This window comes from Haliotis cracherodii, unplaced genomic scaffold (genome assembly GCF_022045235.1).
Source record: "Haliotis cracherodii isolate W230 unplaced genomic scaffold, xgHalCrac1.p SCAF_25, whole genome shotgun sequence".
NCBI lineage: Eukaryota > Metazoa > Mollusca > Gastropoda > Lepetellida > Haliotidae > Haliotis > Haliotis cracherodii.
This window is the reverse complement of record NW_027266281.1, coordinates 1005146-1027131: the sequence shown is the minus strand read 5'-3', so window position 1 is coordinate 1027131 and position 21986 is coordinate 1005146. Positions and strand designations below refer to the sequence as shown.

The following is a 21986-nucleotide window of genomic DNA, read 5'->3' as shown; positions in this document are numbered from 1 at the left end:
AACACAACACATCACACTACACCTCATCACACACAACACATCACATTACACCTCATCAGACACAACACATCACACACAACACATCACACTACACTTCATCACACACACCTCATCACACACCACACATCACACACAACACATCACACTACACCTCATCACCCACAACACATCACACATAACACATCACACAGAACACATCACACTACACTTCATCACACACACCTCATCACACACCACACATCACACACAACACATCACACTACACCTCACCACACACAACACATCACGCTACACCTCAACACACACAACACATCACACACAACACATCACACTATACCTCATCACACACAACTCATCACACACAACACATCACACTACAGTTCATCACACGCAACACATCACACTACACCTCATCACACAGAACACATCACACTACACCTCATCACACACAACACATCACACACCACACATCACACACAACACATCACACTACACCTCATCAGACACAACACATCACGCTACACCTCATCACACACAACACATCACACTACACCTCATCACACACAACACATCACACTACACCTCATAACACACAACACATCACACACAACACATCACACTATACCTCATCACACACATAACACATCACACACAACACATCACACTACACCTCACCACACACAACACATCACGCTACACCTCATAACACACAACACATCACACACAACACATCACACTATACCTCATCACACACAACACATCACACACAACACATCACACTACAGTTCATCACCCACAACACATCACACACAACACAGCACACTACACCTCATCACACAGAACACATCACACTACACCTCATCACACACAACACATCACACACCACACATCACACACCACACATCACACACAACACATCACACACACCTCATCACACACACCTCATCACACACCACACATCACACTACACCTCATCACACACCACACATTACACACACCTCATCACACACCACACATCACACTACACCTCATCACACACCACACATCACACTTAACCTCATCACACCTCAACACACAACACACAAAACATAGATAGATACATAGATACATAAATACATAGGTATATAGATATAAACATTCATATATGCATGTATGTGTCTGTGTATAAGCGTTATTTCAGTACAACATTCTAGAACCCGTCGTTAAATCCAAATCAAGTCACGTTACCATTAGGGGCTGAAATATTGCTCCTGCATGGCGATGTGTTTCAATCGGTTGACAGTGAAATTGTTCAGCGTGTATTGCTTGACTACTTCTTCAGGGCAGTGTCGGAGCACCTGTGTTGGACAAGAGAGCGGAGGACAATTTCCCCTGTGTGGAGACTGTACCAGGTACATTGTGTGTGTCAACCAGATTGGAATCATCATGCAGTGCCCCTTTGACTGGGAGTGGAGCGTGGTGACAATGGAGTGTACCTCTCCGCAATTGGCTCAGTGCAGGTAAATTACTAACTAAGTCAGTCAAACCAAATGATTGATCAATCAGAAAATGCAAAGCGATACAGAGTCTGCCAGACACCTTCAAGCCTGTTGACAATGTATAAAAATAGTATTAACATACTGGTTGGCGGCAAACAAAACATCATCTTCACTACTCCCCCGTGTAATCCAAGAGAATTCAGTGTAATTCAAACAATCAAAGTGAAACAGATTTTTCAAATATTAACAATTATGGCACAATCGGTAATTTTTGGGCATACTAAAGTGATCTTACATTAGCTATAAAGGTTATTCATCTCGTGTTCTTTCTTTGTGAAAGTCCCTGTTGAAGGATATATCCTAGGGTAGACTATGTAACGTGGACAGACGGTCCTGTTGAAGGATATATCCTAGGCTAGACTATGTAACGTGGTCAGACGGTCCTGTTGAAGGATATATCCTAGGCTAGACTATGTTACGTGGTCAGACGGTCCTGTTGAAGGATATATCCTAGGGTAGACTATGTAACGTGGTCAGACGGTCCTGTTGAATGATATATCCTAGGGTAGACTAGGTAACGTGGTCAGACGGTCCTGTTGTAGGATATATCCTAGGGTAGACTATGTAACGTGGTCAGACGGTCCTGTTGAAGGATATATCCTAGGTTAGACTATGTAACGTGGTCAGACGGTCCTGTTGAAGGATATATGCTAGGTTAGACTAGGTAACGTGGCCACCGGTCCTGTTGAAGGATATATCCTAGGTTAGACTATGTAACGTGGTCAGACGGTCCTGTTGAAGGATATATAATTGACAGTGAAACCAGGCCAGACCCCACTCACGAAGATTATTCCAACTCAAATCACTCTTTGCAACGCCTATGAGTATTTGAGGGGCATTAATATTTATCGAGGATAAGGTATTCCTCAAATTAGAAAACTCACCTGTCCTACAACTCTATTGACGTGGTTGCAAAAGAGGTACATATGTGAAACTTTATTACATCATCTACGTTTTACCCTTGATTACCGGTTTTCTTTCCCTAACAACCAGTGCTACAACCAGTCCTACAACCAGCCTTACCACCAGTCCAACAGCCAGTCCAACAACCAGTCCTACAACCAGTCCTACAACCAGCCCTACAACCAGTCCTACAACCAGCCTTACCACCAGTCCTACCACTATGACGATGTGTGTAACCAGCTGTGTTGGAGTTGTGAATGGCACCTATCAGTCGTGTGATACGTGCACTGGTTTCATAATATGCAATGCAAATGGTCTCTTTAACATTCCCTGCGGGACAGCAGACGGACAGGTTCTTGTATGGGATGATAGCCTGAAGAGGTGCTCGTCCACGTCTAGTACATGTATAGAAACCAGTCCTACAACCAGTCCTACAACCAGCCCTACAACCAGTCCTACAACCAGCCCTACAACCAGCCCTACAACCAGCCCTACAACCAGTCCTACAACCAGCCCTACAACCACTCTTACAACTATGACGATGTGTGTAACCAGCTGTGTTGGGGTTGTGAATGGCACCTATCAGTCGTGTGATACGTGCACTGGTTTCATAATATGCAATGCAAATGGTCTCTTTAACATTCCCTGCGGGACAGCAGACGGACAGGTTCTTGTATGGGATGATAGCCTGAAGAGGTGCTCGTCCACGTCTAGTACATGTATAGAAACCAGTCCTACAACCAGTCCTACAACCAGCCCTACAACCAGCCCTACAACTATGACGATGTGTGTAACCAGCTGTGTTGGGGTTGTGAGTGGCACCTATCAGTCGTGTGATACGTGCACTGGTTTCATAATATGCATTGCAAATGTTCTCTTTAACAATCCGTGTCCGACAGTTGACGGACAAGTTCTTGTGTGGGATGATAATCTGAAGACATGCGCACTTACATCAAGTACATGTACAGAAACAAGCCCAACAGCCAGCCCTACAACCAGCCCTACCACCAGTCCCACAACCAGCCCTACCACCAGTCCTACAACCAGCCCAACAACCAGTCCTACAACCAGTCCTACCACCAGCCCTACAACCAGTCCTACAACCAGCCCTACAACCAGTCCTAAAACCAGCCCAACAACAAGCCCTACAACCAGTCCTACAACCAGCCCTACAACCAGCCCTACAACCAGTCCTACAACCAGTCCTACAACCAGCCCTACAACCAGTCCTACAACCAGTCCTACAACCAGCCCTACAACCAGCCCTACAACCAGTCCTACAACCAGTCCTACAACCAGTCCTACAACCAGTCCTACAACCAGCCCTACAACCAGCCCTACAACCAGTCCTACAACCAGTCCTACAACCAGTCCTACAACCAGTCCTACAACCAGTCCTACAACTATAACGATGTGTGTAACCAGCTGTGTTGGAGTTGTGAGTGGCACCTATCAGTCGTGTGATACGTGCACTGGTTTCATAATATGCATTGCAAATGTTCTCTTTAACAATCCGTGTCCAACAGTTGACGGACAAGTTCTTGTATGGGATGATGATCTGAAGACATGCGTACTAACGTCAAGCACTTGTACAGAAACCAGCCCTACAACCAGTCCTACAACCAGTCCTACAACCAGCCCCACAACCAGTCCTACAACCAGTCCTACAACCAGCCCTACAACCAGCCCTACAACCAGTCCTACAACCAGTCCTACAACCAGTCCTACAACCAGTCCTACAACCAGTCCTACAACCAGCCCTATAGCTACAACCAGTCCTACCACAAGTCCTACAACCAGCCCTACAACCAGCCCTACAACCAGTCCTACAACCAGTCCTACAACCAGTCCTACAACCAGTCCTACAACCAGTCCTACAACCAGCCCTACAACCAGCCCTACAACCAGTCCTACAACCAGCCCTACAACCAGCCCTACAACCAGTCCTACAACCAGTCCTACAACCAGCCCTACTACCAGTCCTACAACCAGTCCTACAACCAGCCCTACAACCAGCCCTACAACCAGCCCTACCACAAGCCCTACAACCAGCCCTACAACCAGTCCTACAACCAGTCCTACAACCAGCCCTACAACCAGTCCTACAACCAGTCCTACAACCAGTCCTACAACCAGCCCTACTACCAGTCCTACAACCAGCCCTACAACCAGTCCTACAACCAGCCCTACAACCAGTCCTACAACCAGCCCTACAACCAGCCCTACAACAAGCCCTACAACAAGCCCTACAACCAGCCCTACAACCAGTCCTACAACCAGTCCTACAACCAGTCCTACAACCAGTCCTACAACCAGTCCTACAACCAGTCCTACAACCAGCCCCACAACCAGCCCCACAACCAGTCCTACAACCAGTCCTACAACCAGTCCTACAACCAGTCCTACAACCAGCCCTACAACCAGCCCCACAACCAGTCCTACAACCAGTCCTACAACCAGTCCTACAACCAGTCCTACAACCAGTCCTACAACAGCAGCTACCCAAGGTATGTTTACGTCATTAGTCTGAACAATGGACCGAACAATGGGCCAAACAATGAGCCGAACAATAATGTCGATCATAGATGACACAATCGGCATTGAGTTGTTCCAACAGACTAAATTTACCGAATTATGCCATGTGTATTATCGGGACCTAAACCAGCATACCTCAATCCCCTCTCAATTAGGTCAATATCATCTGCAGATCTGTCGTCAGGACTGTAGGAAATGTGAATGGTGTGTGTGAGAGAGAGGGAATGTGTGTGAGTGTGTGTGTGTTTGTGTGTGCGTTTGTGTGTGTGATTATATGTGTTTGTGTCTGTGAATGTGTGTGTTTGTTTATGTGTGTGTGTGTTTGTTTATGTGTGTGTGTGTTTGTTTATGTGTGTGTGTGTGTGTGCGTGCACGCGTGCGTGTGTGTGTGTGTGCGTGCGCGTGCGTGTGTGTGTGTGTGAGTGCGTGTGCATGTATGCTTGTACTTATGGAGGGGCGGGACCACTTTCCCCATCTAAGTTTAGTTTATGAGTGTGTGTCTGAGTGCGTGTGTGTGTGAGTGTGTGATTGTGTGATTGTGTGTGTGATTGTGTGTGTGATTGTGTGTGTGATTGTGTGTGTGTGATTGTGTGTGTGTGTGTGTGTGTGTGTGTGTGTGTGTGTGTGTGTGTGTGTGTGTGTGTGTGTGTGTGTGTGTGTGTGTGTTGTGTGTGTGTGTCTGTCTGTGTGTGTCTGTGTGTGTGTGTTTGTGTCTTTTTCTTTGTGAGTATCTGTTTGTCTGTTTGAGGTATATGTATGGGTTTGTGTATGTTGTTTTCGTGTGTGTGTGTGTGATTTCCTGTGTTCACTTGTGTGTATGTGTATTTGTGATTTTGTGTGTGTGAGTGTGTGTGATGTTGGCGTGATTTAGTGTTAGTGTGTGTGAGATTTTCTTTGAGTGAGTGTGAGTGTATAAATGTGTGTGAATGAGTTTGTGTGTTTGTGATTGTGTTTTTGAATTGTGTGTGTGTGTTTGTGTGTAATTTTAGTGTGTTTGTGTGTGTTTATGAGCTTTTGTTTGTGTGTATGCTTATGTCTGTTTGTTAGTGTAAACGTATATGTAAGAGTGGAAGTTTATGTGTGTGTTTATGTGTTTATGTTTGTGTGATGGTGTGTGTTTGAGAGAATGTGTGTGTATGCTTATATTAATGGAGGGACGGGGCCACTGCCCCATCTAATTTTAGTTGGTTAGTTAGTTAGTGTGTGTATATATGTGTGGATGTGTGTGTGTGTGTGTGTCTGAGTGTGTGTGTGTGTAAGTGAGTGTGTGTGTCATTTGTATGTGTGTTTGTGTTGTGGTGCTCTACTTGTGTGTGTCATTTTGTATGTGTGTTTGTGTTGTGGTGCTCTACTTGTGTGTGTCATTTTGTATGTGTGTTTGTGTTGTGGTGCTCTACTTGTGTGTGTCATTTTGTATGTGTGTTTGTTTTGTGATGCTTTACTTGTGTGTGTCATTTTGTATGTGTGTTTGTTTTGTGATGCTTTACTTGTGTGTGTCATTTTGTATGTGTGTTTGTTTTGTGATGCTTTACTTGTGTGTCTTATTTTGCATGTGTGTTTTTTTTTGTGGTGCTTTACTTGTGTGTGTCATTTTGTATGTGTGTTTGTTTTTTATGCTTTACTTGTGTGTGTCATTTTGTATGTGTGTTTGTTTTGTGATGCTTTACTTGTGTGTGTCATTTTGTATGTGTGTTTGTTTTGTGATGCTTTACTTGTGTGTCTCATTTTGTATGTGTAGTCGGTTTGTGTGTGTGAGAGGTATGAGTATGTGTTTATGTGATTGTGTGTGTGTGTGTTTGTATGTATGTGTGATTTCGTGTTTTTTATGTGAGTGTGTGTGTGCGTGTGTGTTTGTATGAGTGTGTGTCTGTGTTTGTTGATGATTTTATGTGTGTTTCTGTATGTGTTTCTTTGTGATATTGTGTGTGTGAGTGTGTGTGAATTTGTATGCTTCTGTTTGTGTGTTTTTGTTTGTGAGTTTTTGTGTGAGGTGTGAGTATGTGTTTGTGTGTAGGTTTGCTTGTGTGATTGCGTGTGTGCATGTTTGTGTGTATGTTTTACGTGAGGTTGAGTGAGTCCGTGTGAGTCAGTGTGTTTGTGTGTGTGTGTTTCTGTGATTGAGTGTGTGTGTTTCTGTGTGTGTGTTTCTGTGATTGAGTCTGTGTGTTTCTGTGTGTGTGTTTCTGTGATTGAGTCTGTGTGTTTCTGTGATTGAGTCTGTGTGTTTCTGTGTGTGTGTTTCTGTGATTGAGTCTGTGTGTATCTGCGTGTGTGTTTGTGTGTGTGATCGTGTGTGTTTCTGTGTGGAGTGTGTGTCATTCTATACATGTATTTGTGTAGTGGTGCTTTACATAAGAGTACAGTATTGAGATCTAAGATGCTTTCATTCTACAGTAAACTACGGTTATAACGAACACGCTTATAACGAACTTACGGATATAACGAACTTACTTTTTTGGTCCCGACTATTTGCTGTAGTTATGGTGTGCATATGGTTATAACGAACTACGGTTATAACGAACTAAAATGAGTAGTCCCTTTGAGTTCGTTATAACCGTACTTTACTGTAGTTGGAGAAGTAACACTACAATCGTGCATCATGTTTCAGATTGCAGCACTGCCAGAAAGGATGTCGTGTTCATCCTTGACATATCTACCAGCATCACCGCGAGTGATTTCGTGGTCTATAAGCAGTTTGTAGCTGATGTTGTAGATACGTTCACTATTCAAAACGCAAACGTTCGCGTTGGAGCAGTATCATTCTCCGACTCGGGCGATAAGGAGATAGAACTGGACGACTACCAAAGTAGCAAAAGCGACTTGAAAGATGCTATTTTGGATATCGACCGAGGAGACTCATCTCGAAACACAGCCGCCGCTCTCCTCGAGGCAAGAACAAACATATTTACGGAAGATGGGGACCGTGCTAATGCAGACAATGTAGCAATCCTGTTCACAGTGGGGCTGTCACGAAATGCTGTGGCAACAAGTAATCGAGCTACTCAACTGAAAGGAATAGCTGAGGTGTTCGCCGTAGGAATAGGTCTTACAGACACCTCGGAGGTTGAAGCCATTGCATCTACCCCCACTGCTGACCATGTGTTCACGGTTGATGATTTCTCAACTATCTCCTCCCTTCTTGATACACTTGCAATGACCACATGTAAGTCACCTCTTTGTCAATCAATCTTTATTTCGTACTCAAGAGGCCCCAGGCCTTTAGTACATAATACAATTCAACATATTGAATCATTACAATAGAACATCAAATTGAAATAAATTATCTCCCACATATATACACTATAAATGTGCTCATTTTATTCTGGCATGGATAATATTTAATTAACAGTTAAGAATTGCATTTCTATGGGCAAAAGCATGATAAATAAACATCGATAAATTCTTTACAACCTCTGTTCTCTCACATTATAATAAACTTATAAATTGACATATGTTTGCTTCACTGTAATAGTATTTTGGTAAGTATTTTATTCTTACTTCTAAATATAATGGACATCTGATAAGGAAGTGATACTCGTCTTCTATTTTATTTAAGTTACACATGTTACGTTTTCTTTGTTCTCGTGTGGTATTTATATATCTGCCTGTTTCAATATGTAGATCATGCGACATGCAACGAAACCCTGCCAATGCTTTTCTATATATTGGCATGGTAATATCAACGAGATTGCATTCTCTATAAATGTAAGATTTAAAAAGTTTATAATAAAAGTGTTTATTTGATAATGCTAATGAAACATTCCATGATTGTAAATAAATATCTTTCAGTCTTTATTTCAGTGACTGGATAAACTCAGCAGTATTATTGACCCGTTGATCATACCAAACATTACCAAAACCAGATTCAAATAAGAGTTCTCTAACACCAGTTGCCCAGTTTCTTTTACCATTTGTTCCCGACATGGGTACAGTGTGTGTAGCCCATTTCTGGTGTCCCCCGCCGTGATATTGCTGGAATATTGCTAAAAGCGGCGTAAAACCATACTCACTCACTCATTCACTCACTTTTACCATTTGAATCAAACAACAACAACATATTATGACACTTTTTTGGAAATATATACAAAGGCATATATACAATTCTTAACCAATATTTTAAAACTTTATTATATGCAAAAATATACAGTGAATAACGACCGCAATCACCATAAACCATAACCCCGGGTGTATTAACTTTTACACCTAAATATTTCTTATATACTTACAAGTGAGTCTTTTCTATAGCATCTCCTTTTGAGAGTCCCCAAATCTCCGCACAATACAATATAATTGGACTTATTTTTACATCAAAAAATTTGAAAAGTGTATTATAATCAAGGTTTAGACCACATGCAATTCGTTGTATACCAATAAATACATTTTGAGCTTGTTAGGATGCTTGGCTTACATGATATGTCCATAAAAGACGGTTAGTAAAATACACTCCTAAATATTTATAAAATCTTGTTATCGCCAAATGGTTATCTTTATAGTACCATTTTTCACATTTTGATAAATTACCGCCGTTTTTAAATACAACAATTTTTGTTTTATTTCTATTTACATTCAATTTCCGTTCATTACAATACTTTTCTAACTCATTAATTTGTGACTGTAGACCTTTAATAGTAGTTGAAAATAGTGCAATATCGTCTGCAAACAAAAGTAAAAACAATTGTATTTCTTCTGGGTGTAGTTGAATTCCATAGGAACAATTTTTATATATTTGCATTGCAAATTCATTGATGAAAAACGAAAACAGGAACGGGCTTAAGATACAACCCTGTCGTATTCCTAAATGACCTGAAAATGTAGGAGAAATAACTTGGTTATTTCTAACACAGACTTATATATTTTCATAAATGCTACATAACAATTTATTCATTTTAGAACTTAATCCATGGGTCTTAAAAAGATTCCAAAGTTTATTTCTTTGCACAGAGTCAAATGCTTTAAAAAAATCTACAAAAACTACATAAAACTTTCCACCCTTATTATTAAGGTATCTTTGTATTAAACAATGTAATGTTGGTTGTCCACGGTACTAAAGCCTTCTCTGAATCCAGCTTGTGACTCGTCAATTTTGTTCACTGTACTAGCCCAATACACTAATCTTTTATTATTAATAAAAATAAATATCTTGCTAAAAATGCTCAAAAGAGTTATACCCCTATAATTATCAGTGTTGTTTATATTCCCGCTCTTATGGAGAGGTACAATTATTCCCACCGACCGCGAATTCGGAAAGGTTCCTTTTTCTAAAATGACATTAAATATTAGTTCATGATATGGTACTAACAGGTCTGCTGAATGTTTGAAAATTCAGGCATTAAATTATCAATGCCAGATGATTTAGTGCACTTAAGTTGTCCGATGCTTTCTAAAATTTCTTCTCTCGTAATTGGGGAATCAGGGATATCAGCCTCGATTTCATCAGTTTCGTCGTTGTTATCGTCCTCATTTACATCATCATTACATTCTAAAAATGACGCTTTCTCATTCTGATGTGACATGTCATACATATTTTTGAAATGACAATACAAGTCATCAATACTTATGTTATTCGTGTTTTTTTTGTGTTTTTTATTCATGCTTTTTAATTCTGACAAAAACATTTTTGAATTATTTATATTTTTCTGTAACCTTTGTTTCCTCTCCATTAAATATTCATTTTTTTTATATTTACAGATGGCAGTATATTCGTTTCTAGCGGCATGATATTCTTTTAGGTTACTTTCATTTTTGCAATTTCTAAATCTATTTAAATATTTACATCTTTCTTTTTTAAGCATTTCACACTTGTTATCAAACCATGGATTTCCTAGCACCCTTTCTCTAACTCGACTTCATATTATTAGCGGCTACACATAGAGCATCTGCAATAGAATTAACACTTTTGTTTATATCAGAAAATACAAAATCGAAACATTTATCTAGAAGCTTTTGGATATCGTCTGTAAGTAAATTCTCTCTGAATGTGGTTAACACATTATCATCCCAAACAAACATATAGCTACTATTTGCGCTTGCGTTATTATCAGGTGAAGTTCGCGTTCTATTACAACTCCTCAGCTTAATGAAAAGGGGTAGGTGGTCAGATTCGGTTTCAAAATCAACTATATAATCAAATAAGCGAGGCGAAGTAATTACATAATCAATTACACTTGTACCTTTTGCTCCAATGTATGTAAAGTCTCCAATATTTGTGTCTTTTCCACATCTTCCATTGAAAAAATGAATATCTAAGACTGAGCAAAGATCTAGTAGACATTTACTGAGGGTATTTATACACTTATCTAAAGAAAATCGCTCTTTGTTGAAAGAGTCAAACATAAAATCCCATGACGTATCTCCCTCGCTGTGTTCAAATATGTCGTGTGCTACATCGTCAGGTTTTATACCAGTTCTAGAATTAAAATCACCACCTTGTAACACATATTTACAATGATGTTTAGATAAAATATCACACAGTGTTTCACGTAACAAATCAATACCATTTTTACATTGTGTACAGACCTTGGCATACCAGGATGAGCCCTCTGGGTGTACATACACGCACGCGTGGAGTATGTCAGAGTCAAAATCATAATATGTCTTTATCAAACAATATATAAATTGCTTTGTCTAATACTTTAGACAAAAGTTGAAAAATACAAATTTTCGTGGATTATATTTCATAAATGTTAAACTGAGGATAAAAACTGACTTTCTTTACAAATCTCTGAAGGGATGTAACGATGAATCAGTTTGAAGTTAGACATTTTGTGTAAAATAGCAAATGGTTTACTTGCTAATACAAGAATGGAAGGGAGGTGATGAGAAACTAAACCCAATGGAGTGGTTTACTTGCAAATACAAGAATGGAAGGGAGGTGGTGAGAAACTAAACCCAATGGAGTGGTTTACTTGCAAATACAAGAATGGAAGGGAGGTGATGAGAAACTAAACCCAATGGAGTGGTTTACTTGCAAATACAAGAATGGAAGGGAGGTGGTGAGAAATGTAAGAAAGGTGCAAAAGTTCAATATGCAGTTGCAAGAAAGTTGGACTGATGTGCAGCATAGGGTGTAATACATGTGTCAGCTGTGAACATTCTGCACGACCAGACAAGGATGCTGACTGATGCGGCTGACATTGGGTTAATACACATAGTCAGAAGCACTTAAAATGAGCTTTGTGCTATCAGCTAATTGTCTAACAGTGAGTGAGTGAGTATGGTTTTACGCCGCTTTTAGCGATATTCCAGCAATATCACGGCGGAGGACACCAGAAATGGGCTTCACACATTGTTATCACCACCTCCCTTCCATTCTTGTATTTGCAAGTAAACCACTCCATTGGGTTTAGTTTCTCATCACCTCCCTTCCAATCTTGCATTTGCAAGTAAACCACTCCATCGGGTTTAGTTTCTCATCACCTCCCTTCCAATCTTGCATTGGCAAGTAAACCACTCCATTGGGTTTAGTTTCTCACCACCTCCCTTCCATTCTTGTATTTGCAAGTAAACCGCTCCATTGGGTTTAGTTTCTCACCACCTCCCTTCCATTCTTGTATTTGCAAGTAAACCGCTCCATTGGGTTTAGTTTCTCACCACCTCCCTTCCAATCTTGCATTTGCAAGTAAACCACTCTATTGGGTTTAGTTTTTCATCACCTCTCTACCATTCTTGTATTTGCAAGTAAACCCTGAAGCTGTGATACTTGGCTGCTCCAGGTGTTGGGGGTAGCCTTTTGGATCCACAACTGTACAGCTCTTTGTAACCTTTCCTCTCAAGTTGTCAAGTGCTTGTCTGATTTCATCTTTGAATAGACAAAGTAAAACTTTCCCTGTATGTTCAGTCTCGATCTTGGTGACATCAGTTGAATGTTTGTCACATACAGATGCAGCATTTATAAATTATTTGCGTTTTCAGTGCAACGTCTTGTCCAATACCGTAAACCTTTGAAGTAGTATCACACCCCAGGATTGCATGCAAAAACAGGATATATTTGCAGGCACTGTCTGTTTCTTTTGTTTCATTGATATGCCACATGTGTATTTTTTATGTTGTTTTGGGGCTTGGCTAATCTCATTAAAATCAGATCTAAGTTCTCGCTGTCACTATGCAAAGATCTGAGGACATCCCATGACGGATCAGAACGACCTTTCTCAAACTTTGAACGACCACTGAAAGGACTAACAAGAAGTTGACATCAGCCAATTAGAAAGCAGCCTTCTCGAACTTTACGTCACTCGTTTCAACCTGGCGACTTCAATTTCAGAATACTCTTGACAAATATGTTGACACAGTTCTCGATTAAAATTTTAAAAACTGAACAAACGAACATCCTGGAATGTCTATGATATCGTTGAGATTATACGGCAATGCTTCCCAGGTACTGTGTAACGCCTCCTTCTTTCAAAATGTTTATGCCATGGAAGCGAGAGAAGGACGATATTTTTTACGGAATCGGTCATTGGGCCGTAACTACACAGTGCTAAGGTTGTTTTGCATCCAGACGAGCATAGAAACCGATGGTCTCGTGTAGTTGATTTTCTAGATAGGCGTGGGCGCGTCTGGAGGCCTTGCTAACGAACGTCTGGCGAACGCCAACGTCAGACATGGAATATTTGGGTGAGGTGAGGTGAAATGGGGTTTAACTTCGCGTCCAAGATTATTGCACTTGTATAGCGACGTACATGTACGTGTGTGGGTTTGTGTGGCTGCTTGTACTAGCCCGGACTGATGTCGATTTATAGTGCAAGCTCACTGAGATCCCATGCCGCAGTTTAACATGAATACCCCACGCAGACACAGTATCCTGACTGCCGAGCGCCAGACAGGGTAACAACAAGTACCATCGTTTAACGTCTTTTGGTAACATATTTGGGAGTGAGCCTGTAATGATATGAGGGATCACATTGACTGCCACAACGCCACTGCATATTTTCCATGGAAGGGTCACCGGACAGTACGACCGAGACAACAGAATAGCGCTATGCCGTTTGCGGGCTGTGCTGGTCCACGCTTTGTCATTCAAAACGATGACGATCGTGCCCACCGTGCTCATATCGTAACTGACTACCACCAGCAGCTCACCATCGTCAGAATATAATGGCCAGTCTTGACCTTGCCCCCATAGAGCACGTGTGGCACAGCGCTAAGGCTGTATTGAATTAAGACGACGCTGGCTTTTAGAGCATAGAAACTTGGGAAACATCAAAGACCACCCGCTCGTTGGCTAGACCACCCGCTCGTTAGCTGGACTGGGCCAGGCACTGCAAGAGGAGTGGTCAAGACCCTCAAAAGGTCACTAGGAGACTGACTCGAACAATGCCACGCCGCATGGACGAATATTTGACCAATCGTGGGAGCATGACCTGTTATCATCGTCCTCTTTCTTTCTTGCTTCCTTTATCTTATCCACCCATTACCATTACACATCTTTGTATTTTTGTAATCATCTCTCATTTTTCAAATATCCTCTTCTTTTTCGGAGAATGCATAATCACGTTGTCCTATCCTTATCAATCGTTCAGGTGAAAGGGTAAGTCGCTTTTGTTTTTTCTCACCCCTTGTGGATTCAGGGTTAGAATTGGCCCCAAGGAACATATATATATTGGGGGGGGGGGGGGGTCGTCGTGTGCGTGCGAGCGTGTGCGTGCGAGCGTGTCACTCCTGCTGCAGTCGACTGGCTTTTACTTACTCCCTTCCTTCAATGCCAATCATCTTTGCGAACCGTCCATTTGATTCCCCGGACTGACTAGGTGGTCTGAAAAGTGTATTGTTAATACAGATTTTCGGATATCGATTCTGAGACAAAAAACGTATGTATTAAGCTTGTACACAATTCAGCCTCCAACATAAATTCCAGCTCATGTCCTCTGTGTGGCACTGGTTGTGTTTTCCAGGTGACCCTTGCTCGCCAGTCTGCACGGCCTCACAAACATGCAATCGACCCACGAACACGTGTGCTGCCACAGCTCTGCAAGGTAAATTCCCTCTTTTGCATTACGATGATTTTACGAAACGTATATTAACCATCATATGAGTGAGTGAGTGAGTGAGTGAGTGAGCGAGTGAGTGAGTGTGTAAGTGAGGTTTTACGCCGCTTTTAGCCATATTCCAACAATATGACCGCGGGGGACACCAGAAATGGGCTTCACACATTGTACCCATGTCGGGATTCCAACCAGGGTCTTCGGCGTGACGAACAAACGCTTCAACCACTAGGCTACCCGGCCGCCCCAACCATCATATGGACAAACATATATCAACCCTAATTTAAAAAAAACTACATTAACGATCATTTTAACAAACATATATTAACCATCATTTTAACAAACATGCATTTACCATCATTTGAATTGTAATTGAGTATGGTTTTACGCCGCTTTTAGCAATTTCCCAGCAATATCACGGCGGGGGACACCAGAAATGGGCTTCACACATTGTACCCATGTCGGGAATCGAACCTGGGTCTTCGGCGTGACGAGCGAACGCTTTAACCACTAGGCTACCCGACCGCCCACCATCATTTGAAAACATTTTAACCATCATTTTAACAAACATGCATTAACCATCATTTCAACAAACATATATTAACCATCATTTTAACAAACATTCATTTACGATCATTTGAAAACATTTTAACCATCATTTTAACAAACATGCATTAACCATCATTTCAACAAACATATGTTAACCATAATTTTATAAACATGCATTAGCCCTGATTTTAACAAAAATATATTGACCCTCATTTTATCAACCATCATTTAAAAAAAACAACTTCATTAACGATCATTTTAACAAACATATATTAACCATCATTTTAACAAACATGCATTAACCATCATTTTAACAAACATGCATTAACCATCATTTCAACAAACATGCATTAGCCCTGATTTGAACAAACATACATTGACCATCATTTTCCACAAAAAAAACTACATTAACGATCATTTTAATAAATATATATTTACCATCATTTTAACAAACATGCTTTAACCATCATTTCAACAAACATTAGCCCTGGTTTGAAGAAACATACAGTGACCTTAATTTTAAGTAACACATATTAACCATAATTTCAACAAACATATTAAGCATCAGTTTAACAAACATACAGTAACAATCATTTTAAGAAACATATATTTACCACCATTTTAAGAAACATGCATTAACCATTCTGTTGAGGTGTTGATGCATTTGCATGAGGTCGTATTGCGGTGACGTGATTCCCATGTTGAAACACGAAGGTTAATCCAGCAATCGCTAAATACAAAACTAATTGTGAAGTCAGTAAATAACAACACAAGATCTAGATCAACACTAATTAACACATTTTATTGAAACACACAGTGAGTTTGGTTTTACGCCGCTTTTAGCAATATTCCAGCAATATCACGTCGGGGGACACCAGAAATGGACTTCACACAATGTACCCATGTCGGGAATCGAACCTGGGTCTTCGGCGTGACGAGCGAACACTTTAACCACTAGGCTACCCGACCGCCCCGAAACACACAGGATAAGGTTTACAATCACAAATATGTGACAGGAACAAGTAACAGGCCTTAGGCCAAAGGCCAGGGCACTCACGAATGTCCAGAATATGGACTTTCAAATGAGATGAACGTGGCACTTGTTCCGTCCTTGAATCCGGAATGGTGCTGCGAGTAGTCAGATAGATATTCCATCGGGACTGTGCAAGTAGATAAAACGTAAGTCTCACTCTTAAATAGGTACGGTCAGCCTTCTAGAAACTGCCATCTCCCGAAACTTCTCCAACGATATAGTCTATCCCAATGTCATCCAACCTTGAGCGATTCTGATTAGCACTTCCTGCGTAGGTAGATATATTTTATGAGGGCCTCAATCACTTTGCTGCCATTAACAATCAACACTTACTACAGCAAAGATTTGCAAGATGTCAAAACATAACTTCGGGTCTTCGGCGTGACGAGCGAACGTTTTAACCACTACGCTACCCGGATTTAATGCAGTGAAAACTTTCTTTAATGATGGACACATAACACAGACATTACTCCTGGGGTTACTTTGTACACAGGGACCAAGAATTTTGGCTGTGTCACGTGTACATCAAGGCCAAAATAAATTTAGTGCAGTTTTGCATCCCTTGACAATGTCAGGATCTGATGAATGAGTAACAACTGTGTCCCTCAATTGGGAAGATATGTTACAAAATGTGTACATAATATTTCTTTATTTGCAAAAAAAGGTGTCTCTCTTTATTTGCTTACCGACACCCTATTTCTACGTCATTTTGCCAAAATGTTTTAACTATCGTTATTAAAACGTTATTCGTGCTTGGACGGAGTAGAACTCATAAACTATACAATATTTCTTAATGAAACTGTGCAAATCAGATATCGTACATCACATAGACCTGTATGAACTCCGGGTTAGAATAGATCCCCTAAACACTAATGCTTGCTGTGAAAGGCAACATGTCGGTCTGTTGGTCAGGCTTAGTGACATGGCTAATTGTGTGACCTCGTTCTCGGTCAAAGCGTGACGTTGGTCATGATGTTTATTAAAACACCGTGACATATTTTTATATATTTTAGAAACATAGGAGCGATATCGATGGTTTTACTTACATTGCCTTTATCACAGTGTTTGAATATGAGGTTTGTGCTTATTTTAACATCTTGATGATATTAATGGTCCTATTTTCTCCACAGGGTCATCCTCTATCGGGACGTGTCGAGTTACTTGTGATGGGGTTGCAGGAACCAACACGTTTGCTTACTGTGGAGGGGAGAACAGATATCTTGTTTGTGATGGCAACACCTCAACTATCCGCCAGTGCGACTCCAATGCCCTATACAACCCTCAGTCACAAACCTGTGAGAATAGGTAAGTCCAGAGAGAGGGGGTGGTGGAGAGAGAGAGAGAGAGAGAGAGAGGGGGGGGGGGGGTGATTGAGAGAATGAAGATGCGACAAACGAGGTGATGCAGGTCTTAAACGTTCTTGGCAATGAGAGAGACATAAATATGAAGAAGGAATGAGAGAGAGGGAGAGACACAGAGAGAGAGGGAAACAGGTAGAGAGATGAAGAAGGAATAGGAGACAGGAGAGACACAGAGAGAGAGAGTTGTTTAACGCCGCACTCCGCAATATTCCAGCTATATGACGGCGGTCTGTGAATAAACGTGTCTGGAACAGACAATACAGTGATTGACAACATGGGCATCGATCCACGCAATTGGGATCGATGACACGTATCAACCAAGTCAGCGAGCCTGACCACACGATCCCGTCAGTCGGCTTTTTACGGCAAGCAGGGGTTGCTGAAGACCTATTCTACACCAGATCACCACGGGCCCTAAAGATTGATGTGTAAAGAGCACATTAAAGGATGTGTAATACTTTAACCAACAAAATCACGGATTCCCACATCCAGTCTGATTTAAGGAACAGCAGAACAATTTAGTTTTATTTCAAACCGCCTATTTTTGTAGGACAATGTCACGTGCAGAGAACAATTCATTTTGGGGGTAAACAATGAGAGGTGCTGAGTCAGTGACTTGGCTAACATGCTGGGCTCTATCTTCATCTTGAAACAATGCGAGGAAATCTACATCCCACTGCAATAACTATACCACAATTCCAACAGGAACAATGTCACCCGAACTCGAGGCTGAAAGGCGAATATCAACCGTGACTGTTCAACGAATGTGACATGTCATTCAGTGCAAAAGTAGCTGACAGGAAACATGCATTGTATGCATGACTCTCTTTAGACATGTGCATGACTTTACGTGTAAAACTGACTTTACATAATTGCATGACTTTACATGCGTGACTGACTTAATTTATGTGCATGACTTCACATACATGAGTGACTTTAGACATATGCATGACTTCACGTGTAAAACTGGCTTTACATGTGCACATGATTTTACATTCATGAATGCCTTAAATTATATGCATGACTTTATATGCATGACTGACTTTACATATATCCATGACTTCACATGTAAAACTGGCTTTACATGTGCACATGATTTTACATGCATGATTGACTTAAAATATATGCATGACTTTATATGCATGACTGACTTTACATACATGCATGGCTTCACATGTAAAACTGGCTTTACATGTGCGCATGACTTAATATGCATGATTGACTTAAAATATATGCATGACTTTATATGCATGACTGACTTTACATATATCCATGACTTCACGTGTAAACCTGGCTGTACATGTGCGCATGACTTAATATGCATGATTGACTTAAAATATATGCATGACTTTACATGCATGACTGACTTTACATATATGCATGACTTTCATGTGTAAAAGTGGTTTAAACTGACTTAAAATATATGCATGACTTTACATGTATACCTCACTTTACACAACTAATGATTAGAAACATGACTTACGAAAGATTGTGTTTAATACATGCCTTTATAGCAAATTGCAACATATAGCCTATAATAGATATGTCGTCACGATATGGCTGAAATATTGCCGATGTGACGTAAAGCATAAACTCACTCACTATAATAGATATGGCATGCATGTTTAGATATACCCTGTTGTTTCAGCCCGGGTGTGGCCTGTTTATTCAGCTGTACTGGAGTGGCAGATGGGGAGTATCAATCCTGCTTCACCTGCACTAGCTACATCACCTGCTCAGGAGGGTCTTCGCACACAACCACGTGTCCAGCTGAACAGGGCAATGGCCAGTACTGGGACGACGTCAGTAAATCCTGTGAGGACACCTCCACCACCTGCTTCCAGACGATCCCTGCGACAGCAACAACTACTGGTCCTGTTTCACCGACAGCTAACAATCTGACACAGACGGAATGTATCACCAGCTGTGCCTCTCTTCCCAACGGCAACTACCAGTCCTGTGCGAGGTGCGACTCCTACATAGCCTGCAACTGGAACAAACCCTACCTCATGAACTGTCCATCTGGCCTGTTGTGGGATGATGTCCTCAAAACCTGCACCAGACATTCACAAACTTGTACAAACTGATATTTGTATTACAGTAAACTACGGTTATAACGAACACGCTTATAACGAACTAACGGATATAACGAACTAACTTTTCTGTCCCGACTATTTGCTGTAGTTATATTGTATATATGCTTATAACGAATTACGGTTATAACGAACTAAAATTAGTGGTCCCTTTGAGTTCGTTATAACCGTAGTTTACTGTACTTTCACTTCAGTTATTGTAAAGGGTCTGCATCCGATGTTATCTATAGTATTGCAGTAAACTTCGGTTATAACAAACTCGAAGGGACCACTCATTTAAGTTCGTAATAACCGTAGTTCGTTATAGGCACATATACAGCATTTATATAACAAATGGTTATATCGGTCAGGTCCGTTATAAGCGTGCTCGTTATAAACGTAGTTTCTTGTACTTCAAAATCTTGTCATTCTCAGGGATCTATACCCTATGCCCCCTCCTATTCATATAACCACTGGTCCCTCCTACATCGTATTCAGAAACATAGTTATTTAGAATGTATTCATAAAGGGTTTCATTCAATTGTAGTTCGAAGGAACTTTTGCTTGTTGGTAAATCACCTTTCTACCGGGCCTGACACGTGTAGATTGTTACCAGATCCTTTCGCAATGTTGCCAAGGACAACATGCTCACCTCAGCGGCTGTCGAATGGTTCCCGGAAAGGGTAGACTGGGGAAATGACTTTTTTTCGTAAAATGATTATGTATGATACATATGGAGCCTACTATCAAAGAAATAAAGTGAGTCAACTATTTCTTCTGAGAATTATACTTCAAGGTCTTTGTTTATTCCTGTGTTAGTTTCATGTGTATCAATTGTCCAGATCTTGAAAACCGTACCATATTTCTTCACCAAACTTGGCAAAAAGATAGATCTAGTGGTGAACTGGTGCCTTTGGATAGTTTGGGATTTTTTTTAAAAGTTATTTTTCGAGTTTCCATGGCATCGACTTTGATTTAGACTGAAAATGGCGGTAGTCCTCGTTTCCGGAGTAGATCTTGAAAACCGTACCATCTTTCTTCACCAAACTTGGCACATAGATAGATCTAGTGGTGAACTGGTGCCTTTTGATAGTTTGGGATTTTTAAAGAAGTTATTTTTCGAGTTTCCATGGCAACAACTTTGATTGTGACTGAAAATGGCAGTAGTCCTCGTTTCCGGAGCAGATCTTGAAAACCGTACCATTTTTCTTCACCATATTTTGCACATTGATAGGTCTAATGGTGAACTGGTGCCTTTGGATAGTTTGGGATTTTTTTTAAAAGTTATTTTTCGAGTTTCCATGGCATCGACTTTGATTTAGACTGAAAATGGCGGTAGTCCTCGTTTCCGGAGCAGATCTTGAAAAACGTACTATATTTCTTTACAAAAATGCATTGCACACACCCGACATGTCATATTGGCGGAGGATGTGATTATTTCATGCTTGTTTTCAGTAGATCTGCATCTCACAAAGACAAAAGGGACAGTGGGATAGCCTAATGGTTAAAGAGTTCGCTTGTCACGCCTAAGGCCCAGGTTCTTTCTCATTATTGTCATCATAGCTATAGTGACAGCAAGAATGTTGCCTGTAGTGGCGCAACAATAGTCTTTTTGTTACAACAAACAGAAAGTTGGTAGGCTCGTAAGTGAGTGAGTTAAAATTTAGCGCCGGATATGCGTTTCCTTAAACCCATGTTGTTGTTTTTAAATGTTCATATGTGAATAGTCTTTTTGTTACAACAGAAAGTAGGTAGACTTGTGAGTGAGTGAGTGAGTTTAGTGCCACAGATTAACTAAAACCAATGTTTTTTTATGTTCTTTTTTTTTGAAATTGTGATATTTGAAATCTAGAACATTGTAGTGTTGTTTCAGTAATCATGCTATTTAAACTCAAACCTCAGGTCTACTTGTTCGACCTACCAGCATCATACTCCTGTCCTTCAGCTTTTCTCATTTCCATTTCTTTTCCTGGTGTATAAAAGAAAAGGCAGGCTATGTGTTAGAGCGAGCTATA

General features: G+C 40.7%; 1 protein-coding gene across 1 annotated transcript; it reads left to right on the top strand.

Moving 5' to 3' along the window:
* The first annotated feature begins 3852 nt into the window (after positions 1-3852).
* LOC139472597 (matrilin-3-like) lies at positions 3853-19986 on the top strand. The gene is made up of 7 exons (XM_071255059.1): positions 3853-3879; positions 4602-4948; positions 6715-6734; positions 7585-8139; positions 14867-14947; positions 17669-17843; positions 19548-19986. The coding sequence occupies exons 1-7, from the start codon at positions 3853-3855 to the stop codon at positions 19984-19986; spliced, it is 1644 nt and encodes a 547-aa protein (XP_071111160.1).
* Positions 19987-21986: the final 2000 nt, after the last annotated feature.